At 36.2% G+C, this 26,931-nt stretch overlaps 8 protein-coding genes, 1 long non-coding RNA gene and 1 other non-coding gene across 12 annotated transcripts; 7 read left to right on the top strand and 3 right to left on the bottom strand.

Moving 5' to 3' along the window:
* LOC17876042 (transcription factor MYB59) lies at nucleotides 1–1,254 on the top strand. Of its 2 annotated transcripts, none has more exons than XM_023777695.1 (3): nucleotides 1–206; nucleotides 321–450; nucleotides 549–1,254. In XM_023777695.1, the coding sequence occupies exons 1-3, from the start codon at nucleotides 86–88 to the stop codon at nucleotides 1,015–1,017; spliced, it is 720 nt and encodes a 239-aa protein (XP_023633463.1). In that variant the 5' UTR covers nucleotides 1–85; the 3' UTR covers nucleotides 1,018–1,254. The 2 variants fall into 2 exon arrangements, with proteins under 2 accessions (XP_023633463.1, XP_023633464.1); XM_023777696.1 differs by having other exon boundaries at nucleotides 91–238.
* Nucleotides 1,255–3,127: 1,873 nt separating this feature from the next.
* LOC17876617 (very-long-chain (3R)-3-hydroxyacyl-CoA dehydratase 2) lies at nucleotides 3,128–5,173 on the top strand. Its single transcript, XM_006279630.2, has 9 exons — nucleotides 3,128–3,316; nucleotides 3,403–3,488; nucleotides 3,685–3,732; nucleotides 3,820–3,908; nucleotides 4,011–4,064; nucleotides 4,357–4,424; nucleotides 4,527–4,573; nucleotides 4,649–4,746; nucleotides 4,880–5,173. Exons 1-9 carry the CDS (start codon nucleotides 3,258–3,260, stop codon nucleotides 4,994–4,996), a joined length of 666 nt encoding a protein of 221 aa, XP_006279692.1. The 5' UTR covers nucleotides 3,128–3,257; the 3' UTR covers nucleotides 4,997–5,173.
* Nucleotides 5,174–8,057: 2,884 nt separating this feature from the next.
* On the top strand, nucleotides 8,058–8,944 carry LOC17875664. Its single transcript, XM_006280969.2, has 2 exons — nucleotides 8,058–8,149; nucleotides 8,235–8,944. Exons 1-2 carry the CDS (start codon nucleotides 8,120–8,122, stop codon nucleotides 8,904–8,906), a joined length of 702 nt encoding a protein of 233 aa, XP_006281031.1. The 5' UTR covers nucleotides 8,058–8,119; the 3' UTR covers nucleotides 8,907–8,944.
* A 180-nt stretch (nucleotides 8,945–9,124) lies between these two features.
* Nucleotides 9,125–10,573, bottom strand: LOC17874821. 2 transcript variants are annotated; one of them, XM_023777542.1, is made up of 5 exons: nucleotides 10,468–10,573; nucleotides 10,182–10,368; nucleotides 9,843–10,064; nucleotides 9,523–9,687; nucleotides 9,125–9,427 (listed from the first exon to the last, which is right to left on the bottom strand). In XM_023777542.1, the coding sequence occupies exons 1-5, from the start codon at nucleotides 10,548–10,550 to the stop codon at nucleotides 9,287–9,289; spliced, it is 798 nt and encodes a 265-aa protein (XP_023633310.1). In that variant the 5' UTR covers nucleotides 10,551–10,573; the 3' UTR covers nucleotides 9,125–9,286. The 2 variants fall into 2 exon arrangements, with proteins under 2 accessions (XP_023633310.1, XP_023633311.1); XM_023777543.1 differs by having other exon boundaries at nucleotides 9,526–9,687.
* An 865-nt stretch (nucleotides 10,574–11,438) lies between these two features.
* LOC111831999 lies at nucleotides 11,439–12,279 on the top strand. The gene is made up of 2 exons (XR_002835105.1): nucleotides 11,439–11,728; nucleotides 12,054–12,279. It is a non-coding gene; the product is annotated as an uncharacterized LOC111831999 (long non-coding RNA).
* Nucleotides 11,700–11,767, top strand: LOC111829098. The gene has a single exon (XR_002832657.1). It is a non-coding gene; the product is annotated as a small nucleolar RNA snoR101 (small nucleolar RNA).
* On the bottom strand, nucleotides 12,173–14,398 carry LOC17874907 (monofunctional riboflavin biosynthesis protein RIBA 3, chloroplastic). Its single transcript, XM_006280279.2, has 6 exons — nucleotides 13,948–14,398; nucleotides 13,634–13,855; nucleotides 13,221–13,546; nucleotides 13,009–13,138; nucleotides 12,623–12,919; nucleotides 12,173–12,506 (listed from the first exon to the last, which is right to left on the bottom strand). The coding sequence occupies exons 1-6, from the start codon at nucleotides 14,272–14,274 to the stop codon at nucleotides 12,300–12,302; spliced, it is 1,509 nt and encodes a 502-aa protein (XP_006280341.1). The 5' UTR covers nucleotides 14,275–14,398; the 3' UTR covers nucleotides 12,173–12,299.
* Nucleotides 14,399–14,619: 221 nt separating this feature from the next.
* On the top strand, nucleotides 14,620–17,529 carry LOC17875963 (UDP-galactose/UDP-glucose transporter 5B). Its single transcript, XM_006280685.2, has 12 exons — nucleotides 14,620–14,812; nucleotides 14,908–15,028; nucleotides 15,142–15,255; nucleotides 15,348–15,440; nucleotides 15,536–15,601; nucleotides 15,692–15,790; nucleotides 15,911–15,990; nucleotides 16,114–16,226; nucleotides 16,597–16,685; nucleotides 16,873–16,959; nucleotides 17,052–17,120; nucleotides 17,202–17,529. Exons 2-12 carry the CDS (start codon nucleotides 14,921–14,923, stop codon nucleotides 17,313–17,315), a joined length of 1,032 nt encoding a protein of 343 aa, XP_006280747.1. The 5' UTR covers nucleotides 14,620–14,812; nucleotides 14,908–14,920; the 3' UTR covers nucleotides 17,316–17,529.
* A 5,279-nt stretch (nucleotides 17,530–22,808) lies between these two features.
* On the top strand, nucleotides 22,809–25,251 carry LOC17875821 (exocyst complex component EXO70H1). Its single transcript, XM_006281981.2, has one exon. The coding sequence runs from the start codon at nucleotides 23,155–23,157 to the stop codon at nucleotides 25,066–25,068; it is 1,914 nt and encodes a 637-aa protein (XP_006282043.1). The 5' UTR covers nucleotides 22,809–23,154; the 3' UTR covers nucleotides 25,069–25,251.
* A 733-nt stretch (nucleotides 25,252–25,984) lies between these two features.
* On the bottom strand, nucleotides 25,985–26,845 carry LOC17875263 (18.1 kDa class I heat shock protein). The gene has a single exon (XM_006281176.2). It carries the CDS (start codon nucleotides 26,633–26,635, stop codon nucleotides 26,156–26,158), a length of 480 nt encoding a protein of 159 aa, XP_006281238.1. The 5' UTR covers nucleotides 26,636–26,845; the 3' UTR covers nucleotides 25,985–26,155.
* Between the last annotated feature and the right edge of the window lie 86 nt (nucleotides 26,846–26,931).

The following is a 26,931-nucleotide window of genomic DNA, read 5'->3' as shown; positions in this document are numbered from 1 at the left end:
GCCATAGGTTCCCCATAAACAAGCTGAGAAGTAACTTTTCTACCCAAAGAGAAAGAGAAAGAGAGAGAGAGTAAGAGAGAAAAAGATGAAACTTGTGCAAGAAGAATACCGTAAAGGACCGTGGACAGAACAGGAGGACCTCCTCTTGGTCAACTTTGTCCACTTGTTCGGAGATCGAAGATGGGATTTTGTAGCGAAAGTTTCAGGTTTGAAGGTGGAGGGAGAAACATAAGAATAGGTATAGGTTGTTGTTTTGGAAAAAATGGGCGGTCTTTGGAAAGGACCTTCCATTTAAAGAAATGACCTGGTTTTGGTTGTAGGTTTAAACAGAACAGGAAAGAGTTGCAGGTTAAGGTGGGTTAACTACCTACATCCTGGTCTCAAACGTGGTAAGATGACTCCACAAGAAGAGCGTTTAGTCCTCGAGCTTCATGCCAAATGGGGAAACAGGTCAGGAGGAAATCCTCAAGAAACAGAGAAACCCTAAAAACAGTTTTTAATCCTCTTTCTTTTTGTTGTGAACTTTTTGGAACTTTTTTCATATGCAGGTGGTCAAAAATAGCCCGGAAATTGCCGGGGAGAACAGATAATGAGATCAAGAATTACTGGAGGACTCATATGAGGAAGAAGGCTCAAGAAAAGAAGCGGCCTATGTCTCCAACTTCCTCATCTTCAAACTGCTGCTCATCATCTATGACCACCACAACTACTCACGACACTGGTGGCTCCAATGGGAAAATGAATCAAGAATTCGAAGACGGATACTACTCGATGGATGACATATGGAGAGAGATTGATCAGTCTGGAGCAAACATTATCAAACCTGTAAAAGACATGTACTACTCAGAGCAAAGCTGTTACTTGAACTTCCCTCCTCCGGCTTCTCCAACATGGGAAAGTTCCTTGGAGTCTATTTGGAACATGGATGCAGATGAAAGTAAGATGTCTTCTTTTGCTATTGATCAGTTTCCTCTCAGTTTCGAACATGGAAGATCATCATGGTCGTCTTTAGTCTAGGATTTGATTCATTTGGAATGTCTATATGTGCAGCATATATATGTTATCAAACACGACTGTAGTAGTTGTCCACGACTGTACTAATCTCATATGTAGTCATCAATCATGCTATGCCTTTGTTTCCTTTCAAAGTTCAAATATGCTCGTTTTTGTAGAGTGAGTGGAAAGAATCCAATGTGTAATACAAGTCAGAACTCTATTTCCACAATAAATAGACTTTTGAAGTTTTTTGTTCAAGTTTGTAAGAAAAGTCGTCGAGTATTCATTATTAAAACCTTGCAAGAATACTGAAAAAAGAAAAATGGAATAAGCAAGTAGCAAGATGAGTGAACAAGGCATATGCATCTGCTAAATAATCAAGAGAGGATAGGTTTGACTTGTAAAGCTTAAGCCAACTTTGTGAAGAAAAAAAAGAAAGAATGTATTCTTCTACTTTATCATCTTGTTGATCAAATCGAGTATGCATTTTTTCTGTTTAAGAAATGAATCCATGATAAAAAGCTCAGTTCCCACTCTTCAGCCTTTATGGTAAGATATCTTTTTAATATTTCTTTATTATATGAACCACTACTACAACTTCAACTTTTCTTAGAAAAAAATGTTTAAAATTTCAATGAAAGAAAGCAAAAACAAAAAGAAGAAAAGGATGGCTGCTTAAAGTAAGTGAAAAATTATTTATTTATCAATTAAAAAAATGTAGAAGGGGGCCTAATTGATAATTAGCACAAATAAACAAAAGAAGTAATATGAGATGGCGGGCTGATTCTTACCCAAAAAAAAAAAGTATTCATAAATTTTCTTAATAGGTCGGTTATAATAATTAGGTGACTTGGAAGAAAACAATTAAGCATATATCTATAATAATATGACCTTGCTCCACAAAAAACAAGAACAAATGGACGGATAAAATAAGATAGAAAGACTGATAATATCAACTATTTAAAGTCGTAATCATACACCAAACCATCCGATCCATAGATATTATAAGCAAACAACCAATAAGACTTATCCCTTTTCACCCAAAGTTATTGGAGGAGTATGTAAAAATAGGTAGTGGGTATGAATAATGGAGGCATATTTGAAATAAAATCAGAAGAAGAATATCAGAAATATCATTCTCAGTCATAATAGTGCAAACCCAACTTAGAAATGAAAACATGCATTAGTGAGATAATGGTTATTGTAATATGTAGTGGCATAAAGCATTTGTATAAGTGAGTGAATATATTATACCCATACTGTTCGTATTGGAATAAAATGGAACAAACCTTACTGGATTTTGTGGGTGGCTCAACGATTTTACCATTTTACAAAAAAAATATTTTAGTATCATTTCACGAGTAACTAATTTAATTTTTTCTTACATTTGTTCCCACATATGAATTTGTGACGTTGCGTTAGAATTTTTTGAATATACCGTTTACGTTTAGATTATATTATACTAGTTAAATTCATATTGCAAATTATTAAAGAAATATTATTTTTAGTGTGACCTTTTTTATGTGTTTTTAAAATGAAAATTCATGTTTTGTACTAACCTATCTCATTTATGTTTATTAGATAGATTTATATTCTTAAATTTTCTTACGTTTTGTTCTATTTCCGTTAAATCTCATTTTAATTTAGGTTTAGATTATGTTAATATAATTAAGTTTTGTGTCATATTATTTTAAATTTATATGTATCTTCATTATAAAACGTTCTATTATTTTTTATTTTAAATCAATAATATTTTTATTTTGATAATATATAATATAAGAAAAGACCTTTTATATTTCTTTTTGAAAAAATTATTTACATATGTCAAAATCAAATTAAATAATAAAATAATATAATTAATTCTTAAAACTAAATAATAAAATAAAGTAGATGATGATTAGGATGATGATGTGGCTTAAGGAGAAGAGAGAAAAAGCTAACTTTATATATATAGATTAAGTGAGGTAGGAGATGTTCTAACAAGGGATGTTAATCCTATTGAATATAACTTCTGGGTGAAGTTGAAACTAGACAAATAATTGAGGGGTACTTCCGTATAAATATGAAAAAGTTCTAGCTGAAATATTTAATTCGCCTAACCATCTTTTACTACTCTGTACGAGAGTGACTCATGGCCACACAAAGAAGTGAGACGTCACTCAAATCTTAAACCCGCCGTCAAAAATGCTATCCAGACGAAGCAGCCACCACTATTCGAGCTCCGCCGTCGATCGGGCAGATCCAGACTTCTTTAATCGGAGATGCCGTCGTTCGTGAAGTCTTATCTCTTTACCTACAATTTTCTCCAGGCTTCTGCATGGTATCTCTCTCTTTCTCTCTAGACCATCATGTCTTCTCATTTTCACTCCCTTTTCTATTTCATCAGAATTGTGTTTTTCTCTGCAGGACGATTTCGCTTCTGAGTATCTTGAGCAGCTTTTTATCAAACAAGACAATCAATGGCGCTTACGCTTCTGCTGGGTACTTGATCAGTGAGTAGAAATTTCGATTTTCTGGATTTAATCGTTTTATCCTCAAGACTTTGATCCGTGGTTGATGTACTTGTGAACTTCTTAGAATCTGTAGTTAAATGTTAGTTTATGGAACTATTCTCCAAAGCTGGATTGATGATTGATTGATTTCTAAAATTAGTCTCTGTTGTTGGATTTTTTTTTTTGCTTTGTTTAGGTGTGATGCAAACTGTTGCTGTTCTTGAAGTTCTTCATGGAGCTATAGGTAATATTGGAATGAGTTATCTTTTTTCCTTTTTGTATGATTTTTGAATTGAAATTACTGATTGACTGATTTCTCTGCAACATTAAGGGATTGTCCCTAGTGGATTCTTGTCTCCATTGATGCAATGGAGTGGAAGAACTCACTTCATATTGGCAGTTGTTGGACAGATCAGCGAGGTTTGTGTGGTTTTGACTCTTTTAAGAGCGTTTTACTGGAAAGCTGAAACAGTTTCATCAAAGCTAACAGTCTGACTCTGTTGTTTACATTCATCTTTTTAGGTCCAGGATTCCCCATGGCTGTCAATAACACTTGTAGCTTGGTGTTTCGGTGAGGTGAGTTTGATATTCACATGTTTATAGATCTTTACAAACGATAAGACAGAGAAATACCAATGGCAAGTTTTTGTCAGTTGAAAAGAAGCATGTTATCTCAATGCTTTGTTCTGAGATAATGTTAGAGAGACTCTCTTTGAAGATACATTAGCAGTGGTTAGAGTAGATTGAGAGAAAAACATAACTATAGAAGAATGGATTACCGTCTAGGTGGTTAATGGTGTTATATGCAACTAGTCGTATACTTCCAATTTTATGCTATGTGTTAGCTGAGTGATGTATTTGGATGTAGATGATCAGATATCCTCATTATGCTTTTACTTGCCTCGGTAGATGCCCCTACTGGCTAACCTATCTCAGGTACTTCATCATATTTTTTAATTGTTGTGACCTGAGACATTCTCTATCACAGAATTTTTTTTTCGAGATTAACGGATTGCATAAATATGTTATACCATCCAGGTACACAGGATTTATCATGATCTATCCAACGGGACTAGTGGGTGAATGTGAGTACTTTAAAGTGTATATGTATTGCTTTGAAGCCATAATTCTTATCGTTGATTTTGACCATGTTTCTGCAGTGTTGATCATGTACAAATCCCTTCCACATGTTAAAGAAAGAGATCTTTACGCAAAATTCTTCTCTGTTTTCCCTTTTAGCTACTACGATTTCCTTTGGGTAAGTTCATGGCTGCCTTCTCCTTCTCCTTTGAACAAAACCGTTTTGGCTTTCTTATGGATATGTTATCTTAATGAAGCTGTGATGTGCGCGTTACATTTTAAGCTTTGGGTCCATGCCAATTTTTTTTCAGGCTGTCGTCTTGGTATACCCATTCCTTTGGTTGAAGCTTTATCTCCAGCTATTCAAACAAAGAAAGTCTAAGCTTGGAAAATCGGAGATGCATCATGGCAAGAGAAAGAGAATGTGAAGTCCATTCCAGTTGTCTCACATATGTAATATCATCTTTGATTATGTGCATGCAATTAGCCTTAAAAAAAAAAGACACAAACCGTTAAACAAAACCATATCGTAGCATCATTTTGAACTCTTACTTCAAACCAGGAGAAACAGATGCCTTAATAAATAGAACTTTCATTAACTATCATTCTTGTTTTCACAAAGCCCAAAACTCCAAAATATAAACTTTTAACAGGTTTTCGTTTCTCAGTCGAAATAGTTATAAGTATAAAACCTGATAAGAGTTTTCGTTTTGACAGTCAAACTAATTAATTGTTTTCGGTTGTGGACGACGACGACGACGACGACGACCCAAATTATATTTCCATCATGGAACAAAAATGCTTACATTACATCTGCTGCAGCTTTGATTACCAGTCAACTACTCTACTCGTGCACCTCAAGGTATGTGTTCGCAATTAATACCCCCAAAAAAGTGCTCCATCTTCACATTTTGCAAGATCATTAAATTTTAAAATTCTAGAGAGAAACTATTCAAACCCTTGGACCGACTTTAATACCAAAGTTGTTATCAGAAAAAGTTCTTATTTATTGGCCGGACCGGAACTACCAATGAAAAAAATATAACTAAACTTTAGCCTGCAATTATTGTTCCAAAAAGGTTTAATCATCTTAGACTACTACTAGTATCTCCGATAAATTATAGTATTTATAATTTTGGTAATTGGTAAATGGTGTAGAAATATGGATTTCTTTACGACTTCATCCGCTATTATTAAAAACTTTTAAGTAGTAAATTGAAAATGGTTTTTTGGAAATTAAAACCATAGAAACAATATACTTTCGGTAGTTGGAATGAAATCATTCTAATGGTCAATAAAATGTGGTTAGAGACTGAACCCATCGGACAGCAAATAAAATGGTTGAGATGGAAGGCAGATTGTTGCCAACTGTGGTGGACCATGACCATTCTAAATATGGAACGATCGATCGTTACAAGGGTCGAAACAAAAGATTAATTTATGACAAAACATTTGAAGATATATATTCAATTTGAATGGATTTTGGTAGTCAGAGCAGTTAGTATCGTCAAGTCGACTTTTAGATGAAATCAATTCACAAGTGAAGACACGTGTAAATAGTTTTCAAGTTATGGTCTAAGTTATGAAAGATGAGTGTTGTCTATACATGACTTGTACTTGTTGCTATGTGCCGTCCAAGAAAATGACAAAATCACGAGTTCCTCAAATTTGATAGGCCAACTAAAAATGTAGAGTTAAGGCATAAATAGAGCTCACAAAACTGTAGAAATTAATAATATAGTTAATTTGTTGGGTTTTGTATATAGATTAGGATATAGAAGTCTCAAGGACTATTCTCTTTGTCACTTTATGGTTTGTGTTTTATTCACTTAGCTAAATTTTGTATATATATATTCGACTTCTTGTATAGAAAAATTAATCTTTTTGGTTACTTACAAATTCATTTACAGGTTCCACAAGTCTTTTCATAGTATGTATGTGGTGCAATAGCAAATGGTTAGATTTTAGCTATATTTAAAGTTTTTAACTACTGAAGCTTGCTATCTTGTTATATACTTATATCATAATTTTGAGCTAACTCATAAGTCATACTATAAAAGGTATTGAGCGAACTAAATGAATATATAGTTTTATAAAATGTACTAGTAGCAGTTTATGTAAATTGATAATTTAAGAAGTGTAAACGTCGAAAAGCAAATTGTGCGCCGTGAGCCGTTTTAAGTGGAAAATTAAAATATTTGAAGTGGTGTAATACTAAAATTCTTTATGAATTGAAATTCATACACGAAGCTCGATAAAATGTTTTGTATAATAGTGGTTTTGAGTATTATGTGCGAAAAGAATATTTGCATGAAAAATGAAATAGAGTGTACGATCAAAACTAAAGCTAGCTAATATAATGTAAGGAGGAATAAAGCTAATATATACGTTTATCGATCGTGGGGAAAACAAAAACATATATGCCACATTAAGATATCAAATATGGTTATTGGGCAGTCCACAAGCCAATCTAGTACAAGTATTAGTTGAAGTAGTTACATGCAAACAAAAATATACTGCGACCTAGATTGGACTTGTCTGAATTTACCCATCTTTTTGTAAGCTTGTTCATGAGAATCCGTTGCAATTATTTGTGTAATTAAATAAAAAATATGTGCTTAGGGATGTGTAACAAAGTCAATCCACAATCTCATATTACTATCACATTCATCTTCTTTTTAAAGTATGATTTACCATTTCTGAGCTTTAAGATAAAAAATTGAAACTGTCTCATGGAAGAAATTTAATTTATGTGATTTGAATAAAAGAAAGACTCCTTTTGACTTCATTGTCTCCCTTAACAAAACAAATAATAGTCACAGGCTCACAGTAATACATCCATTAATCATTATTAAAATTTTATCTATGCCCTTGTCATGAAAAAAAGATAATAAAAATGGAACGATGATTAGTGATTACTGTGCGTCTGTGACTATACATAATTGATTGAATAGTTGTTTTTTCCCCTCTAATAAGCTGATTTGATGCTTTTTCTAATTTTCATGTTGATATAACTAACGGTCTAAACCTACAACACTACTAAGATTTTCAAGGTTTTAATGACTAAAGTAAATATAATAAGTTTTCTTTTAATTATAGTACGTAGTAAAAAACCCGACAGTATTACATGTTTATAATAGTGCATAGTGTCACCAGCGTATATATATTGCATATATACAAAATATTTTTGAGAAATTTATTGTCTTGCAAGTTTGGAATTTTATTGTAAATAAATAATTAGTAATTTGTTGTTTCTATATATATAATATTGTTGTCGGCTGTGTTTATTAAAATAACTAAATCAAAGTTCAACAATCAACTTTTACATTTTTATTTGAATTATCTTTGTCACATGGGTTAACGACTTTTTAAAAGGATGTTCCATTGGAAAATAACAGATTTATTTTTCAAAATATTTTTACACTTGTGATATTTATATGTAAGTGCAGATACTATATATAGGTTCGCAAGCCAACAACCATTACAAAGAAGGAATCATTGTTAGTCCTAAAACAGAGTATAACAATTAACAAACCACAAGACACTGATCCATGGATGACTTGTATTGGCTTCATCAAGAGGTATCTATCATCTTCCTCCTTATCATCACCATCATTACTTTTACTTAATTTTTCTCATACCAATTTAAAAATATTTAAATGGCAGAGCTTTGATGAAATGAGGCAGAATCTACAGAACACTCTGTTCGAGCTAGAAACACTGAGAATGGAAGCGAACGAGAAATCAAGAACACACAGAGAAGAAGTGAACCAACTTCTCAATCTCCTCAAACTCACTCAGAAAGAACGAGATGAAGCTAGACAACAGTTATCACAGTTCCTCCTCATCCAAACCCAACAAAAGCATAATTCAAGAAGCATCACTGAATCAAACAGCTTCTCTCAAGATGTATCTACTTCTTCTTCTCCTTCTTCCTCAGAACTCTCCAGCTTCTTCAATATCCATCCTCAGCCACCGTTGATGAATCTCGAAGATCCAACGTCTCATAATCATCATCAGGTCGATCCTCTTGACGTTCTTGTGATGGGGAAAGCCTTTCCAGAATCGGGGAAGCTTTTGAAAGCGGTGGTTGAAGCTGGACCGCTTCTTCAAACGCTTCTTGTGGCTGGACCGCTGCCCAAATGGATAAACCCACCGCCTCAAACGCAATCGCAGCGTTTTGAGTTACCCCCTGTCTCGTTCAGAGGGTCCGATGTTAATAATAATAGTAGTTCTGGTTCTCTGACTTGTTCTGGTTCAGTCAATAGATTTGATTTCGGTCCGAGTTCGGTTATTGATCAATCAATGTTAACCGGAAAGAGGCAGAGATTAGAGTAGCTAATTAATTCTAAGAGCAGTTTTTGTAAGTCGGGTGATATTATTTCGATTATCAGGTGACAAACATTGGGAGATTCATAAATTATTAAGTTGAAAATAAAGTGAAAGAGAAACTAAAGCATATGTATAGATGGAAAATATAAATTGAACTAGGAAAGTTTTAGAATACCTAACAATTTTATTTAAAGCATAATGTTCTTTCGATTATTAGAGATTATTATAGTGCGATCAAGGAAACAGGTTTCCGTGAATCGATCGACAAGGTTAAATTATAGAGATCTATTTACAGCATCAACAAGATTATTATTAGTTAATTACTATAAGATAAATTTATATATTAGGATGCTGCGCAATGATGCTTTCTTTGTAACTCTGTCTCTCTACTGGATATTGAAACGAAAGTCGTGCTCTTTCCATTCACCATTTGTGTCCCTGTACCTCTCAAAGAATGTTACTCCCCCTGTGCGTTCCACGGCCAATGCTGTCGTACTTGTTGTTCCAAAGCGTATCCTATCTTCAAACTGAAGTGAAATGAAAAGAAAATTTAACGAATGATGATGGTACGGTACGAACGAGGAAGGATATATCATAAAAACGTTAGATCAAAATTTCTTACTACTTGTTTGTTATGGTGAAATGCCGAAAATTCAACAAACACCGTTCGCCGACCTTCTGCGCCAGGGCTACCCATAAAGTTCCAAGCAAACTCCTGAAGCAGTGGTAGCTGATCGTTTCCGAGAGCACCAATCATCTGAGTAAAATGGTTTTCCAGGAGTGAATCCTGCGAAAAGAAAAAGAAAAAGGAAAGAGGGTTTGAAAGATGTAGAAAACTATACGAATGTGTTTTTGGACCAAACAAAAAAAAAAAGAAAAGAAAGAGGAATGCCTTGTCCTGTAGTTAGTTAACAACAAGACACTCTGTTGTAACTTGATTACCTTGGTAGAATGTGAATCGAGACCGTAGTAAGGAGAAAGAGTGTGCACACCAAAGGGAACGGTTCGTATATTGACATCGGTCTCGTTTAAGGCGCGTTTCCTTATACAAACCATTGAATTCAAAGCCATGTCTGCGACTACAAGGCAATAGGTCCTCTCTTTATGTTCAGCCGCTTCACGCTCTGCCAAATTGCGGGCAAACTCCAGTGGACTCAAATCGCTCTGCATTCAAACAAAGAATGGAAACCCCGTGTTATTATTATTTTAAGATATCCATTATAAGATTATACTGTATGTCTCATTATAAAAAAAAAAAAAAAAAAGAACAAAGAAACAAACCTCCAAGAATAGAATGGGATACAACTCGCCGCCACTGTAGTTTAGATCAACGGCGTCTCCCAACAACTGGCTACTCATGAGAAACGCCACTCGGCCTCGTTGACGCGAAATAGCAAACCACGTTCCGTTGTTGTCTACGCTCCGACCACTCAAATTCTGACCTTCCCAAGACGCCCCATTTATGACCCTGTTTATCCATCAGACAGAAACCACAGAATAAAATTTCATCAACATTATAAACGTACGTACAAAAGAAGCGATCGGAATGAAAATGTTTTAAACTTGCCTGTTTGCCCAATTGTCTCTGTTCATCACAAGAGTCAGCCGGTTGTTGCCTTCCTTTGCCCAGTTGAATGCTACGATCCCCATTTTTCTTGTTTGCTATTTGAAAATGATCTCTTGCTGATCTGTGTTGTTTCTTTTGTATTGATGTTTTGAGTTGTGAACCCCTCCTCCTCTGTTTTTATAGCCGAGAGAGATGATGATCTCTGCTCTGCTTTTTCCTTTACTTGTTCTTCTTCCACCACACGCTTAAGAACTTCTTTTATCCATTTCTGGATATATAGCTTTTCCCGTTGTTTTTCGTCACCATCCATCATACTCTCTCCCTCATCCAGTAGTAACCCAGGAACCGTGTATGTGTGGTGCAATTTACCTTTACAGATGTGTAAAACGAACAAAAAGTGGCACAATGTTGCTATTGTAAGTAAAAATGGAAGTGTTGCAGAGTTTCAACGTTTTCAACATTATTCCACTTTTGCTCTCTAGCTTTTTCCTCCTGGAGGTTGAGTGATGGACGAGTCACATATGTGTACAAATGCATGGTTTCTCGTAGAGCACACAAGTTTAACAACTCAAATGATCCATACTATTCTTTGGTCTTTAGCTTGCTTTTGGTGGTTGTTTGGATTCTAGTGCTGATTGTGTAAGGAGGAGTCGAAATGTGTGTGTATAACAATTCAGAACTACTTGCTTGTGTAAGGATGAGTCAAAATGTGTGTGTATGTCCAACAATGTAGAACCACTTTTTTACTAATTTTGAGAGAGATTGAAACGAAGACGCTTACAGAATAACACGACGATGGAGAGAATTTGGACCTGATGAGAAGGAAACTATGGTTCGGTTTAATTATATCTCATCGAGGATTTAATCGGTTTGCTTTTCGATGATCCGGTTCGATCTGGATTTAGTTATTTTTCTAGGGCTTCTTATTTTAAAATCTTCGGTTTAGAAGAAATTGCTGTATAAATAATATGTGAGAGCTCTTGCATTTACGTATCCGCCGCCATTACTAAGGATTTCATTTGATCCTGAAGGACATATATATATATGGATCTACTTCGTCTTTGCTTTGTTGTATCTCTAGTCTTAGATTTTCGCTTATATTCATTGTTCAATTAGATTAAGGCTTTTTTTTTAATGTGCAGTGTTATTGCCTGAATTGATTACAGCTTTTTTATTTATTTCTGAGTTAGGATTAGAACTTATGTATGTGGTACAGAGAGAGAGCAGATGATGGGATACACTTGATCTCTGAATTTCACAGGTAAGTTTGCTTGTTGATAACTACTGGTTTGCTGATGCTCTCTCTCTCTCTCGCCTGATTGAGTTTTTAATTCCTGAGATTGATTATGTGAGACGTTGCTGTTATGAAGTCATGATATTATGAGAGATATTGATTTCTAGTTTTAGACATGAGTACAGGAAGCAACTCGAGGAATGATTGAATATGAAGTTATTAGTTCATTATACACTGCAATAGGATCTTTAGAAAATGCATCAAATATGTTTGATGAAATGCCTGAGAGAAACTTAAATTCACTGAAACTTTATTGTAATGTGAGCGGATTTTGAAGCATTTTTTTGTGAAGTCTATTTGTCTGGTTCAAGCAATCAGGTAGCGACAAGTGGAGCAAGTGCGTGCCATGATGAAGAAAAGAAGCACCGATTGCTGTCATTTGAGAGATGGAGCATCAAAGAATGAATTCGATTACTGTTGTTCCAAAGAATGTTTATTTTTTTCCTGCATAACTTGAAATGTAATTATGGTTGATGTTTACACAAGAATGAATCAATTATAAATACAAATTTTCATAAGTGTTCCTTTCTTATTTAACTTAAGCCAAAGGGTGATCGTTATTAGAGATATAAATGTGACCCATCTTCTTGCGTTTGGTCTCCATATATCTTCTGTTCTCCTTGGTGATTGGTGTCACCACTGGAACACGGCCAACCACAGCGAGTCCGTATCCTTTCAGACCGGTGAACTTCGCGGGGTTATTCGTCATTAGTCTCATTGTTCTTACTCCTATGTCTCGTAGCATCTACATTGGACCAACGTAAACCCAATAGAAGCAAGAGAAATTAATTATATTATCGATCAATGGCTAAGAGTTGTTCGTAAAATGTAACCAAACCGAACTGGTATAATATGGCTGACCTGAGCACCGATACCGTATTCACGAGAATCAATGGATAGACCAAGTTCAACATTGGCCTGAACTGTATCGTGTCCTTCATCCTGCAAGTTATAAGCTCTAAGCTTGTGACCAAGGCCAATGCCTCTTCCTTCGTGGCCACGGAGATACACGACGACTCCTCTTCCCTCTTTCTCGATTAGCTGCATGGCTAATTCCAATTGGTTTCCACAATCACATCGTGCTGAGCCAAAAATGTCTCCGGTTAAGCACTCTGAATGCACTCGTACCAGAATGTCTTCACCATTTCCGACGTTTCCCTGGTCATTATTCAGACAGAAACAAACACAAGACTGGTCTTAAAATCGAAAGCCCAAGATTTAGAAGCAAGTGGTGCTTGAGTTTATACCTTAACGAGGGCGATATTTTCGGTTCCATCAAGTTTAGATCGATAACAATAAGCTTGGAAAAGACCCCATTTGGTAGGCAAACGAGACACTGTGATTCTCTCCACAAGCTTATCTCGCTTTCTTCGATATCTATAATTATATCACACGTCAGAAAATTACTTGTATCCAGAGTTTTCTACCTTTCCAATACATCGTCTTCTTAGTTTCTAACCTGATTAGATCAGTCAATGATACAATAGGAATGCCGTGTTCTGTTGCAAGCTTTTTCATATACGGTAGAGAAGCCATTGATCCATCTTCTTGATCAAGCATAGCTGAAAGAACAGAGACAGGACGTAGACCAGCCAAGATCATTAGATCCACTGAAGCTTCAGTATGACCAGCTCTCCTTAAAACTCCACCGTCTCTGTACTTGAGAGGGAACACATGGCCAGGCCTCCTGAAATCTTCTGGTTTAGCTTCGAGAGACGAAAGTGCAAGAACCGTCATTGCTCTGTCTGAAGCTGATACTCCAGTAGATGTTCCGGATTTTGCATCCTTGTAACCACGAAATTAATTAGAACTCAGAAAGAAGCAATGAGAACACCTCTCTAAGAATCATATCTAGTTATGCAAAATGGCTACCACAGTGATGGTGAAAGTTGGAGCAGAGGAATCTTCATCTTCCATTTCAGGTGACATGAGTGTAAGGCTTAATCTTTCGAGGTCTTCTTTCTTCATCCCAACTGAGACAATCCCAGAACCATTCTTAATCAAAAACGCTATGTCTTTTGGACTCGTAAGAGTTGCCGCCATGATCAGATTACCTTCAACTTCCCCATTCTCATCGTCAACAACAATCACAAACTGAAAAAAACATGAAGTAAGACCTAATCCATACAATTGAAAAAAACAAATCATGATCAAATGGTCTTCAAGAGAATCTCAAAAGGACAAACCTTTCCTTGACGTAGAGCTTGAAGAGCAAGTTCAATAGAGGAGTAACCTTGAGTAGGACAATCTGGATCACCCTCTGCGTCACTCACGAAGAAATCATCAGTCTCAGGCGTGATTTCCGCGCCAACTGTCTCAAATAGCGACCCATCAGCTCTTCTCGGAGGACTTTCATCGAACACGTTACGATCACCATTCCCACTAGCCTTAATCTCCCAAATTGAACCATCATTCAGTCTCCAGCAAGTATTAGCAAACCTAGGAGACCTGTATGAGCCATTGATGAAACTGTGAGCAAAAAAGATTCGAGGATGATATAAAGCAGAATCCATCTACGTGATGAAACATATATCTCTCTATTCGTCGTACGACTCGCTGCTTCTCGTCTCCTAGAATTGTTTCTAGCACAACCCAATGGAAAATTTTCAGACATTTTAATTTTTTAAGGTAGGAAGAAAAAACTCACGACCACGAGTTTAGGATTTATCTTCTGTTGTCCTCATCGTACTAAAGTGGTGTTCCTCACGGGGCCACACGTTGATCGTGAAGAACCATCACATAAACGGAAACCTTCTTTCTCGTTTAGAAGTGTTTGACCTGTGTCTCGTTGCTGACGTGGCGTGTACTTAGAAAACATCAACGAACAGAACTTTAAAAAGGGCGGAAATAAAGGAAAAAAGGAAGAGAGAAAGAGGACGGTGGAGCAAACGGGATCGAGACGGAGGGCTCGCCGGATAATTTATTGCGGTTAACATCTTCCAAAAAGAAGAGAGAGTGAGAGTTTAGAGACAAATTTTCTCCGATCTCACCGGATCAGACGCTGTATTGTGTCATATCCGCCGCCTAGTTTTGAAATCTCCGAGCTCAAAGGTGTGTTACAGTCACTAGACACTGTGGTTACACACGTTTAGATTACGAATGGGAGCTTGTATTGTGTGATTATATTGGTTAATTTATGTGTTCAGAGGTGGATGGGCCATGGCTGAGCCGGAATCAGTAAACGGAGTGAAAGAGAACAAGTTATGGAAAGGTGTATTCGCAGTTTCCGGCATTATGTCTACTCTTGTTATCTATGGTGTTCTTCAGGTCTGTCTTGTTTTCAAGATACATTTTTTGGAAAATTTTCTTCCTTTTCTTCTGTTGTCTATATGATTTGAAGTTTCTTTGTGGGGATTTGTTTTGCCTTTGTAACGTTGTAGGAGAAGATAATGAGAGTTCCTTATGGAGTAAACAAGGAGTATTTTAAGCACTCTTTGTTTCTTGTTTTCTGCAATAGACTCACTACATCAGCTGTCTCTGCTGGTGCTTTACTGGTAACTAGCAAAATAAATCCAACTTTGTGTTTTATATTCTTACTTATTGCCAAAGTTGTTAAGAATCCTTTTTGAGTTTTTTTAATTTGTAGGCAAGCAAGAAAGTTTTGGATCCTGTAGCTCCAGTTTATAAATATTGCCTTATATCAGTGACTAACATCTTAACCACAACATGCCAATATGAGGTATATTTTTATCTTTCACCTCCAGCTTTTAGTTTATGGACTTTGAATGACTACTTTTATAATTATTGCTTGTGTGCTATCTGTTATGCCTTCAGGCTCTCAAGTATGTGAGCTTCCCAGTCCAAACTCTTGCTAAATGTGCCAAGATGATTCCTGTAATGGTAAGTTGTAACATTCTTTCCATTGGTAAGAGATGGAAACTCATGCGTTTGAGTTTAGTATCAACATTCTTATATTTGTGCTCTATGCAGGTATGGGGAACACTCATCATGCAGAAGAGGTACAAGGGCTTTGACTACTTAGTGGCTTTTCTTGTGACCCTTGGCTGTTCTGTATTTATTCTTTTCCCGGTTTGAACCTGCTCTATACTCCCAATCATTATAGAGGCCTCAGTTAGTTAAAGTATCACAATTACCAGGAACATCCAGGTTAGATGGGCTGATATTTGTTTATGTGAATCTGAGTTGTAGGCCGGAGATGATGTTAGTCCATACAATAAGGGAAGGGAAAATACTGTTTGGGGTGTTTCCCTTATGGCTGGTTATCTCGGGTATGTGACTCTGTGTAACTCGTTGCACTGATTATATATTGAGGTTTTGTTTTCTGGTTTCAAAAATAGGAATCTCGATACTTCGAATCATGATTGTGTATATGGTAATTGGCTAACTGACAGGTTTGATGGCTTTACAAGCACATTCCAAGACAAACTTTTTAAGGGATATAATATGGAGATACATAACCAAATATTCTACACAACACTTTGTTCTTGTGTTCTGAGTTTCACTGGTGAGAATCTTACATGTGTTCTGAGTCGCATCTTTTTCTGTCAAGTCATCTTCTCTGGACACTGGACCATTGATCTTTTTCCGTTGTGGTTCACTCCGGCTGGCCGTTTTCCCCAAGAAGGAGACTTTTCTACTCCTCTTTATTTGTTTTTTTTTGGTCATATATGACTACTGATTCAAACTTTAGCTGTAAATTACTAGGCTACTGTTGGCTTATATGTTAGTTGCGTCCTTTGTTTCTGAATGTGTTTCTTATGGTCAGACTTCATCTCTTCTTAAAACCTCGGTACTTAGACCCTGAAAAAGAAGGTCACTATCTGTTCAATCATTCTTCATTCTAATAATTCTGTAAATTCTTATGTTTAATGTAGGACTCATATTGCAAGGGCATTTACTCCCAGCTGTAGATTTTGTTTCTCTGCATAGGGATTGTTTACTCGACATCGCTCTGCTTTCCACAGTAAGTTTAATTTGCTTCTATTATCTACTTAGTCATTACATTACCTTGTTGTTTTGTCCAAGCTAGTCTGATTGTTTTTTTTTTTGTAGTCTAAGGTCCAATAGATGCATGTTTAATTCATGATTCCCACTGATTGATTCCTCTCTTGACTCTTTATTTCCCACTGAACTAGACTAATAATGTGCAGGTTGCAACAGCAAGTCAGTTCTTCATTTCTTACACAATTAGGACATTTGGTGCTCTAACATTCGCTGCAATCATGACGACGAGACAGGTAGAAAGAAAACTCGATCTCAATCTGGCTAATCCATCTTAATAACTAGCAACACGTTCTGTTTCTAATTTGACAAATCTGTCCTTATAAAGCTTGCAAGCATCATGCTCTCATGCATTTGGTTTTCTCATCCTCTTAGCTGGGAGCAATGTATCGGATCGGTATATATTTGATTCTTGTACATTTTCTGGAACTTTACGTTATACATTTAATTCTCTGACTAACCGAGTTTGCTCGATCAGGTCATCGTTTTCGGGTCTTTATACGCGAAAACCTTAATGAACAAGAACAAAAAATCACAAACGCAGCCACCGCCTCCAGAGCTTCCTCAATACCAAAAGGCTGAGAACTCTTAACGGAATATTTAACACCATTAAGAGGTTTTTGCTCTTGATATATCCCTCGGAACAAAAGAAAAGGAAACTAGCCTTTAGGGAACTGAAACTAGGATTCATATTATCTATTTGTTTCATCTTTCTATAAAATTTTGTTGGAGAGTTAGTTATATATCGTATTATGAATAGATGAGTTTACTCCTTTGTGGATGAAATTTGAGTTTCTTGTTGGTTAGTAGACCGTAGCAGAAAAAGATTGATGGTAGTGGAAATGTTATACATTCATTGTCCTGGTTTAATTATACTTTGACTGTTTCAAGTAAACCATTGACGAAAAAGAGAAAAGGCTATATTTTGGATGAGCCGAACAAGGCCCAATCTTAAAAGGCCACATTATGGGCTAAACGAGTACAACAAACAAACAAAAGCTTCGGCTTATTAAAAAAACATCACAATCCTTCAGCTTTTCTACGTTCTTCAGCCATTCTTTTCTTGATCTCATGTGCTGCAATGAAAATCCCCAGTGTTGGTTGGTTACACACAAAGCACTTCTTGTTCTTCGTGTGATGCTGCATCATTACAAGAACAATTTCTTTAGTTTCACAAACCAAAAAAAAAAAAAGAAACAGAGTCATACATAATTGTGATTTAAGTTATGATCATACCTTAAAAGCACAATGCTCACAGAAGTAATGTTTGCATTTGGTGTCTTGGTGACAACTGGATCAACGAAAGGCTCTCTGCAAATGAATCAAGCAAAGGGCAGTGCATCGTCGTCTTCGTCACTATCGTTTCGTTGCCAGCCTCATCATCTTCATCCTCAACTCCCATTGCTTTACTCTCTTCCTAATTTTCTCTGCTTCTTCCCATTCTTTCTCTATTTGCCATCCTGGTTTGTAATCCCCACGGTCATGCAAGAACTTGCAAGAATCTCCATACCCACAGTATCCGCATCCGGTTTCTTTGTAATCCTTGCAAATATCTGCTCTTCCCATCAATAAATTAAAAAAAAAAAAAAAAAAAGATTGATGGTAGTGGAAATGGTATTCTTTTACACAAGTTTGCGTAACCAAACAGACATGATATATCCAGGTATCGAAACAAAGACTCAAATAGAATCATTATTTGTATATATCTTAAAAAAAAAAACGAATCCAAATTCACATAAAGGTTTAAAAAGTGTTCTAAAATTTTAAAACAAACGAAAGAGTTCAATTTTAGATACCAAAACTGAAAGATTATAAAATCAGTTATAGTAGTTAATTTGGTTAGAACTTTCAGTTGACTTCTAACAGCAAGAGTGCAAGACTTTCCTTTCTCGTCACTTTGCAATTTGCTTATAATAATAATAAAAACCTTTTTTGTATTTCTATTTTATTATTCTTCAAAACATTTTGAATCCTGATTATAGCAGTATCATCATATTGTACCTGGTCGTCATCAGAAGAATGATTCAAAGAAGAAAGTGATAACGAATTGATCTAGCTAGTAAACGTTATAATAAGGTCTTCTCCTACTTTTTTTTCCTTTAAAATGGTTCTTATATATAAGGACTATTCTTAATTTCTACACATGCTTGACTACTTCAAACGAAGATATCATAAGTACCCTAGAGAAAAATTTTAGTTTTTGATCAAGAAAAGAGGAAAACGTGACTATTTAAGTTTTTACTTGTAAATTAAAGGGTAATGAGAGAAAAGTTAGGTCGTTAACTGTATTGTAAGTTTCTACAGACTCTGCGAAAAAGAAAATTAATCAAAAGTGTGTGCATACTTACGTTCTATATTATGGTTCCTTAACTTGTATTTATCAGTTCGAGTACGTATGGTACTATTTACATATTTTATCATAACCGAAGGATTGAAACAAAAAAAAATAACACTCAAAGGAGGAGACTTGTTCTTGAGGAAGTTATAAATTCGTAAACATACAACGACGACGTCAAAACAAAAAAAGGTCCAAAATTCACACCTTGGACTATACTAAATTAATGTTCAAAAACAATCAACATCGCATCACAGATTGGTTAAATTTTATACGGTTTTATTATATGTACAGAAATTAATACTTGGTCTTCAAATCTAAGAATAATTAATATCAAAAGAAAGCTTATATATAAGTATAGGACAAATAATGTTGCATGACGCGTAGTTTTTCGTTCAACTCACACAATATAGCTCATTCAAAGTCAAACGGTGCTCTATATAAGGAAGGTTTTACCTACACAAGCTGCGTAATTAATACACCTACAATGGCTACGTACGTATGTGTGACTATTTCACACACACATCTCATTCTCCTGTATGCATATTTTTTTTTCAAAACTGTTATGAATAAATTAGAAGGACCTATATAGCTAATATATACACGTAGGTACACGGGAGTGATTTCCTTTAGGTCCGTGGATTGTATTATACGTTGCCATATTCATGTCATGTGAGAAATTAATATTCAAAATTACGTAGAGAAACATAAGTCATCGCGCGTAGGCTACATAACTGGTGCATGACTTTCGTTTGAGATCATGTGAAGTTTTCATTTTGTAGATGTATAACAGAAATCGAGTCTTACTTTGTGCACTTTCACTCGTATACGTTTTTAGTAGGAAGCAAATCCAAATTGTTGTGATTCCTAGGATTCGTTTGGGTTTTGTCTTGTGATTGATTACCCGATTAAAATGATAAAAAGAAAACAATAAGATTAGGTTTATGAATGAAAATGTACACATATATGGTGATGCATGACAAGAAGAATCAGTCTAATATGATGCATGTGCACAATGGATAGTTTTTGGAAAGATGACGATGAAAACATATGGTTTGGAATGGATCTTATACCCAGTATATAGACTGGTGTGATGATCAAGCTTTCTTGACCTTAATTTCGCCGTAGGATATGTATCCCCGCTCCATTTTTTGGAACTAATGAGGATTCTCACACATCACAATAGACGTAATGTTTATTTTATGACGAATTCAATGGATATGGTTTGTGTATAGCTAGTGTCAAACACTGAGATTTGACAGGCATTTGTCCATAATTTAAAATGCCGCTTTAAATCAGCCAAAACTAACTCATAACCAGTCTTATTAACCAAAAAATTGTATCAAACTCGTTCAGTTTTTGTTTTTTTTTGGGGGGGTGGGGAGGATTTACTGTGAATTGGTTACAATATCAAACTTTTACATCGAAACACTCTCTTAGGTTGTGAGAAGAGAGCTAGCAACATCTCACAGGAATACCGATTATGATATCGACTGTTTATGCTAACGTAAGAAGTGAACTAGCTAGTGATCACATTAGAACAAGCATAGTAAGATGATATCTCAATTTAATTATCACAAAACAACAAGATGATATTCTATTATACTCAATTATTCAAAGGTAGTCTTTGAAAGACTATCTCCATCCATAATAATAGTAATGACACAAGTTATTTTGTATAGACCCGTAAATAAACCGGTCAAACGTTACAAGGTCAAATTCTTAATTTTTATATCACTCGTCTCGGACCAAAAGAAAAACAAATATACAAAAAAACTAATAAGTGCTAAAAAAAAGAGAACAAGTGGGTCGGCTGGCTCTTGTCTAATCCAAGCCTACAGGGGACATGGGGAGGAATGAGGACCACCAACCATATATAATCAGGTTTTGAATTGCATGACTGGTTTGAGACTTTACCTTTATCCTAGTCGGCAACTTCCACTCCCGACTCACGTTTTACTTATGGTGAGTCGAATCCCATCTCTTTTTTAGATTCTCTTGTCTTTTTCACAGTCTTGTCCCGTTTTTATTTTAGACTTTATTTAACACCTTTTCCACCACAAAATTAAAAGAAATAAGAAAGAATTATTGTAATATTTCTGTTCGTTAACTAATTTACAGAAACTAATAATAACATAGATTTATATTCTTCAGAGTTCAGACACATAATTACATATTTGAAGACCATGCCTATCTTCGTCACGTTGAAGTTTTGTTAACTTCCATTGCCTTTAATTGTCGGTTGAATAAGCTGTTTAGTTAAAAAGAATGGTCGGTTAATTACTGTCATTTTATATCATTTTATCGAATCACTTAAAATAACTGAGACAACAGGACGTTTATTCGATCATATAAATATATACCGAGTTAAAACTTATAAAAACACATATTGATTTTCGAGTCGAGTCATGTAGATAATTTATATATTTGTTGTCACATAAACCACTAACACATTTAACAATAACTAGCGGTAAGACAATATATTAAAAAAACACTGTGTTGACAAATCATCTGGTTTCCTTTAACTAATTACAATAAGTAAAACTATAGTAGACGGAATAGAGTTTAATGTAAGATGTAATTTAACGTTTTCTGTGTCCTAAATTGATTGTTTTGAAAAATTCACAACAAAAGTCTGACTGCGGGCATATCTAATTGCTATAATTAAGATAAAATATGAATCACAAGACTCTTAATTTGATTGTTAAGCGTATATTAAACATATGAAGAAAATGAATTTTATACAATAAACATATCCTTATTTTATAAATGGGTTTATACATAGATGGAAAATTGTGGATTGCCTTCTTTTGCAGGGTCTATAAAAAAGGCATAATTAAAAGATGGAGAAAAAGATTAGGAATAGTGTTAGTCGTGTTATGGCCAATTTTAGTATCTTTGAACATCTCTCTAGTAAAACAATCTGTGGATTTTTCATTTATGTGGCGGCAGGAGACGTCATAACATAAATATTCAACTTATCAACAGACACAGAAAGAGGGAACCTTCCTCAAAAAAGTCATAATATAGAGAGCTAATTCTAACTAAATTTATTGTAAAAAAATGCTAATTAACAGTTGCCTACATTCTATAATGGGAGGATCCAAACAAATTATTTATACAATACAGAAGAAAACAAGCTGTTCCAATTATTATCACAACAAGATTTTGATGTGTCTTGTATGAGATTTGTGCACGAGTGGGTTTCCTAGAATTTTAAGATCATCCAGTTATATGATATATATATATATATATAGTCTTCTATGTTGATTTTGGTTTTGTTCATTTGGTTCTTCAACAACTCTTTTAAAAAATAATTGTTTATAGTTTCATCAACAATTATAGATGACGTACTTAGTACTACTTAAACCAAACAAAGCCAATGATTTTCAGCTTAAATAATATACTAGCGGATCTATGTACTAGCAGCAGTAGTTTTTGGCAATTTCGTGACATTTCAGGTTCACAGCTTTAGGATAATAACAGTTTATAATTACGAATCCAATTAAAAAAGAAAAAAAAGTAATGCATTCTTTTTGGTTGGTGTAAAGTGTAAAAGATCAACTATACGAGTACTAAAATTTACATTTATTAATATCAGTAATTAATATAGTAGTACTCCTTGTCGAAACGGTAACTTTTACAAGATTTCACACAGCTGCAGATGAATGAAAGGCAATAAATGTAAAAAAAATAAAAATTCGTCAGAATTGACTAAAGTAACCTTTTCCATTTGACTTTGCCCAATGTCTTGTCTTAATTGACACCGCGTTTGACTAATCAATCAATTCTCCTCCACATATATCTATACGTACACTCACATATACTTTTTTATACGTATATATCTCTCCCTCTCTCTACTTCCCCATTGAACAAGCCCTCGTTTCTATAATCATATATATACAGTATATTGCTTCTTCCTCCACCTTCCTCCTCATCTTATCTATAATATATATATACTCCTTCACTTGCTTACAAACACCAAACACCAAAACCCACAAAGTTGTAATAAAAACAAAAAAACCCAAAGCATACAGAGAGAGACCACTAAAACAAAACAAAAAAAACAGAGCAAATCACAGAAAACAGCAAGGAAATGGGGAAACACTTATTCCGATCATCTCCACCGCCTGAGAAACAACCAGCTCATCTCACCCTCGCCGAAACAGCTGTTCAAGAGTGTATGAGCAACATCAACGCCGTCATATCTAAATGGACTTCTCCTCCTTCCTCTTCTTCTTCTTCTCCCTCCCCCTCCCAAGAAGAGTTCCTCTTTTCCACCAACAGCCGCCGCGAGGCAGAGGAGTTCGTTGAAGCCGTTAGACATTTACAGAGCACTATGCACCGTTTGGTTGCCGTTAACCCTTCCTCGGATAAGCTCATCTACGCTCAGAATCTGATGCAGTCTGCGATGAAGCTTCTTGAGTCTGAGTTCTTCCGTGTCTTGAAAGCCAACCGTGAGTATCTAGACCCTGAATGCGTCTCCGTTCGTTCTTACAGATCTTCGAGATTCAGCACTTCGACTACGGTTAGTATCTCCGATTCAGAAGACGAAAGCACTTACGAAGAGAACGCCGAAGAAGAGCATCGATTCTCCGGTGGTGATACCGACGCCATGGATGATCTCAAGATGATTGCTGATTGTATGATCTCTACCGGTTACGCTAAAGAATGCGTCAGGGCTTACAAGACCGTACGGAGATCGATCGTTGATGAGACGCTGCACAACCTGGGGATGGAGAGGTTCACTCTCCATCAGATTCAGAAGATGGATTGGGAGGTTCTTGAATCCAAGATCAAGACATGGTTAAAAGCTGTGAAATTAGCTGTTCGTTCTCTCTTCTTCGGTGAGAGGATCTTAGCTGATCATGTTTTCTCATCCTCTGGTCCGATCGTTGAATCTTCCTTCACTGAGATTACTCAGGAAGGAGCTTTGGTTCTCTTCACTTTCCCGGAAAATGCTGCGAAAATCAAGAAACTTTCACCTGAGAAAATGTTTCGGTTTCTCGATATGTACGAAGCTCTTGCGAATCTCTTCGTTGAGATCGAATCGATTTTTTACTTCGAGTCAGCCGCGCCGGTTAGGTCTCAGGTGATCAACTCGTTATCTAGACTCGGCGATGCTGTGAGGTTGATGATGAACGATTTCGAATCTGCGATTCAGAAAGAGACCTCGAAAACTCCCATCATCGGCGGTGGTGTTCATCCTCTGACTCGTTACGTTATGAATTACCTCTCCTTCCTCGCCGATTACAACGAATCAATCGCCGCGATTTTCGAAAACTGGCAGCCAACCACACCGGCTCCGTTGCCGGATTCTTTGTTCCTCAACGGCGGCGATGAAGCTCATCCGGCGGATTTGTACTCTTCTCCGGTGTCTTTACGAATCGCGTGGGTGATTTTACTAACGCTTTGTAAAATCGACGGTAAAGCTCAGCCGTACAAAGACGTCGCTCTGTCTTATCTCTTCCTCGCTAACAATCTCCAATACGTCGTCGTTAAGGTCAGATCGTCGAGCCTGAAGCTGCTTCTCGGTGACGAATGGTTGGTCAAGCACGAGGAGAAGGTGAAGCTTTACGCTGATAAGTTCGAGAAGCTAGCGTGGGGGAAAGTGATGGACTTATTACCGGAGAATCCGGCGGAGGAGTTTACGCCGGAGGAGGCTAAGGAGGTGGTCACTAGGTTCAACGATGAGTTCGAGACGTCGTACCGGAAACAGACATCGTGGGTTATACCCGACCCGAAACTAAGGGACCAGATTAAAATCTCGGTGAGCCAGAAACTTACGCATGGTTGTACCGAGTTTCACCAGATGAACCGGTCCGGTTTGGTTGGAGAAAACGAGGCTGTTCTCAGATATACCCCTGAAGATATTGGTAATTACCTCTCGGACCTTTACTTTGGGTCTAGAGGTTCAGGGAGTGTTTCGACAAAAGGATCCGGATCTGGAACTGGATCCGGTACCGGTTCGTCGACTACGGGTACTTCTCGTGGTGGACGTAGTCATTGAATCGACTGAGATATTTTGATTATATTATTAGTTTTTATTATTATTATTCATTTTTAAAAAAAATATTAAAAACTTGTGTGGTTACAGTGATGTAAGATCGTATTCGTATCCGAAATCTCTTTTTCTTAAAGTTACGTGGGGTGTGTACATATGTTAAATTATTGAATTCTCCTGTTTTTTTTATATCAATCATTCTATTCTAATTTGGAATTTTTTGATATATTAACGACATGAAGATTTAATTAGGAGATAGTATACGTAAAAGACAATATGTGATTAGCTCTCACTCATGTCTGCTTTTAATTAGTGACTATGGGTCTGAGTTTGTTGACTGTCTGTAAATTTGTGGTTGGTACATAACTCCAAGTTGGTACGAGTCCGTCCACACATTTTGAATGCAAGTTGCTTGACGAATACATACGAAGCTGACATTAGTACAATAATTTTGTAGAAAATACAGAGATGGCCAATGGGGAGGACTATGGGAATCTAAAACTGGTTACACTCTTTAATGCTTCTAATTAGGCTATTCCCAATACCCAAATCTACGTTTATATATAATTCAGATCTCCTCATAATGTGCAAGGTGCCATGTTTGAGATGATTTGTGTTAGCGGCTTTTAGCCCTACTTTTCCTTCTAACTTTATTTCGCAATATAGAATTATATAGATCATGAAATAGCCATCAGCCATGCCTGAAAATATTATCGTTAGGAGGCCCATGGAATATATATAGGTGACCCCTTATCTCTTTTTTACTTTATGGTCGTCAGCCCCATCTTATCTTTAATCAATTAATCATATTCCATAATCCCATAGAATAGTCGTTTATTATATGGTTGAAATTTGGAAGGAAGATGGAATTAGGGGAAGAAAAAGCCTAAGTAACGCTGGAGCAGATAATATAATCCGCGACTGATTAATTATAGTTTTTATTCATTATAATAAAGATTTTACATTCATATGATTTCAGAAAAAGGGACAATCTCACAAAATAACAAACCAAAACACACCACAAAGTTAAGCACACAAGCTTTTTTTATTTCACACACCATATCATCATCATCATCATCATCTTCATGTTGAATTAGCCGGAGATATCAATCGACTTGACTTGAGGCTTCTTCTCCGGTGCTTTCGGAACCATAACCGTGAGCACACCGTTCTCCATTGTAGCCTTCACTTCTTCCATCTTCGCATTCTCTGGCAACCTAAACCTCCTCATAAACTTCCCACTAGCCCTCTCCACACGGTGCCAAGTGTCGTTCTTCTCCTCGTTCTCCTTGCTCCTCTCTCCGCTGATCTGAAGAACGTTCTTGTCTTCAACCTCTACCTTCACTTCCTCCTTCTTCAGCCCTGGCAAGTCCGCTTTGAACACGTGTGCCTCCGGCGTTTCCTTCCAGTCCACTCTAGCGTTTGTAAACGCTGCCACGTCTCGAGCGGGTGCAGCGTTTGCTAACGCAGAAGATGGCGTGAAGAGTCCTTCAAATGGATCCCATACGTCTTGCGAGAAAGGATCAAAGACGTTTGATCGACGTCCTCCCAAAATGCTTGGGATTAGAGACATCTTGTTGGTTGCTTTTCAAGTGATACGTTGATTCTTGATTTTCTTGACAATTTGGTTCTTGGGTTTTCTTGTTGCTTTGATCTGATTTCTGAGATCAGCTAAGGGATCCATATATATAGGTAGTAAGTGGATGAAGAGAGAACGTTCTTCAAATTTCTTGAATCGAATAGAACAAGCTCCTTTTTCTAAAACTTTCGTTTGCTGTCTAGAGTCTTTGGACGTAATTATCACATATAAAGGGAACGACCAGATTTCTCTTGGCATTTCATGAAGTTTCGGTGGTTGAAACGAGAACG

This window comes from Capsella rubella, unplaced genomic scaffold, assembly GCF_000375325.1.
Source record: "Capsella rubella cultivar Monte Gargano unplaced genomic scaffold, Caprub1_0 scaffold_8, whole genome shotgun sequence".
NCBI lineage: Eukaryota > Viridiplantae > Streptophyta > Magnoliopsida > Brassicales > Brassicaceae > Capsella > Capsella rubella.
Note: the sequence above shows the minus strand (reverse complement) of the source record. Positions and strands in the feature narration are given on the sequence as shown.

Bases quoted from the DNA above. Each gene is read 5' to 3' on its own strand.
- LOC17876042 (XM_023777695.1), top strand. From the start codon at position 86: ATGAAACTTGTGCAAGAAGAATACCGTAAAGGACCGTGGACAGAACAG. The intron at 207-320 runs GTTTGAAGGTGG...TTTTGGTTGTAG, and splicing joins TTTTGTAGCGAAAGTTTCAG to GTTTAAACAGAACAGGAAAG. The intron at 451-548 runs GTCAGGAGGAAA...TTTCATATGCAG, and splicing joins CATGCCAAATGGGGAAACAG to GTGGTCAAAAATAGCCCGGA.
- LOC17876617 (XM_006279630.2), top strand. From the start codon at position 3,258: ATGCCGTCGTTCGTGAAGTCTTATCTCTTTACCTACAATTTTCTCCAG. The intron at 4,425-4,526 runs GTACTTCATCAT...TATACCATCCAG, and splicing joins TACTGGCTAACCTATCTCAG to GTACACAGGATTTATCATGA. The intron at 4,747-4,879 runs GTAAGTTCATGG...ATTTTTTTTCAG, and splicing joins GCTACTACGATTTCCTTTGG to GCTGTCGTCTTGGTATACCC.
- LOC17875664 (XM_006280969.2), top strand. From the start codon at position 8,120: ATGGATGACTTGTATTGGCTTCATCAAGAG. The intron at 8,150-8,234 runs GTATCTATCATC...TTTAAATGGCAG, and splicing joins TGTATTGGCTTCATCAAGAG to AGCTTTGATGAAATGAGGCA.
- LOC17874821 (XM_023777542.1), bottom strand. From the start codon at position 10,550: ATGGGGATCGTAGCATTCAACTGGGCAAAGGAAGGCAACAACCGGCTG. The intron at 10,065-10,181 runs GTTTGTTTCTTT...GTTTGAATGCAG, and splicing joins ATCCCATTCTATTCTTGGAG to AGCGATTTGAGTCCACTGGA. The intron at 9,688-9,842 runs GTAATCAAGTTA...TTCTTTTCGCAG, and splicing joins TCGATTCACATTCTACCAAG to GATTCACTCCTGGAAAACCA.
- LOC17874907 (XM_006280279.2), bottom strand. From the start codon at position 14,274: ATGGATTCTGCTTTATATCATCCTCGAATCTTTTTTGCTCACAGTTTC. The intron at 13,139-13,220 runs GTTAGAAACTAA...ATATAATTATAG, and splicing joins TCATTGACTGATCTAATCAG to ATATCGAAGAAAGCGAGATA. The intron at 12,920-13,008 runs GTATAAACTCAA...AATAATGACCAG, and splicing joins AAAATATCGCCCTCGTTAAG to GGAAACGTCGGAAATGGTGA.
- LOC17875963 (XM_006280685.2), top strand. From the start codon at position 14,921: ATGGCTGAGCCGGAATCAGTAAACGGAGTGAAAGAGAACAAGTTATGG. The intron at 15,029-15,141 runs GTCTGTCTTGTT...GTAACGTTGTAG, and splicing joins TTATCTATGGTGTTCTTCAG to GAGAAGATAATGAGAGTTCC. The intron at 15,602-15,691 runs GTAAGTTGTAAC...TGCTCTATGCAG, and splicing joins CCAAGATGATTCCTGTAATG to GTATGGGGAACACTCATCAT.
- LOC17875821 (XM_006281981.2), top strand. From the start codon at position 23,155: ATGGGGAAACACTTATTCCGATCATCTCCACCGCCTGAGAAACAACCA.
- LOC17875263 (XM_006281176.2), bottom strand. From the start codon at position 26,635: ATGTCTCTAATCCCAAGCATTTTGGGAGGACGTCGATCAAACGTCTTT.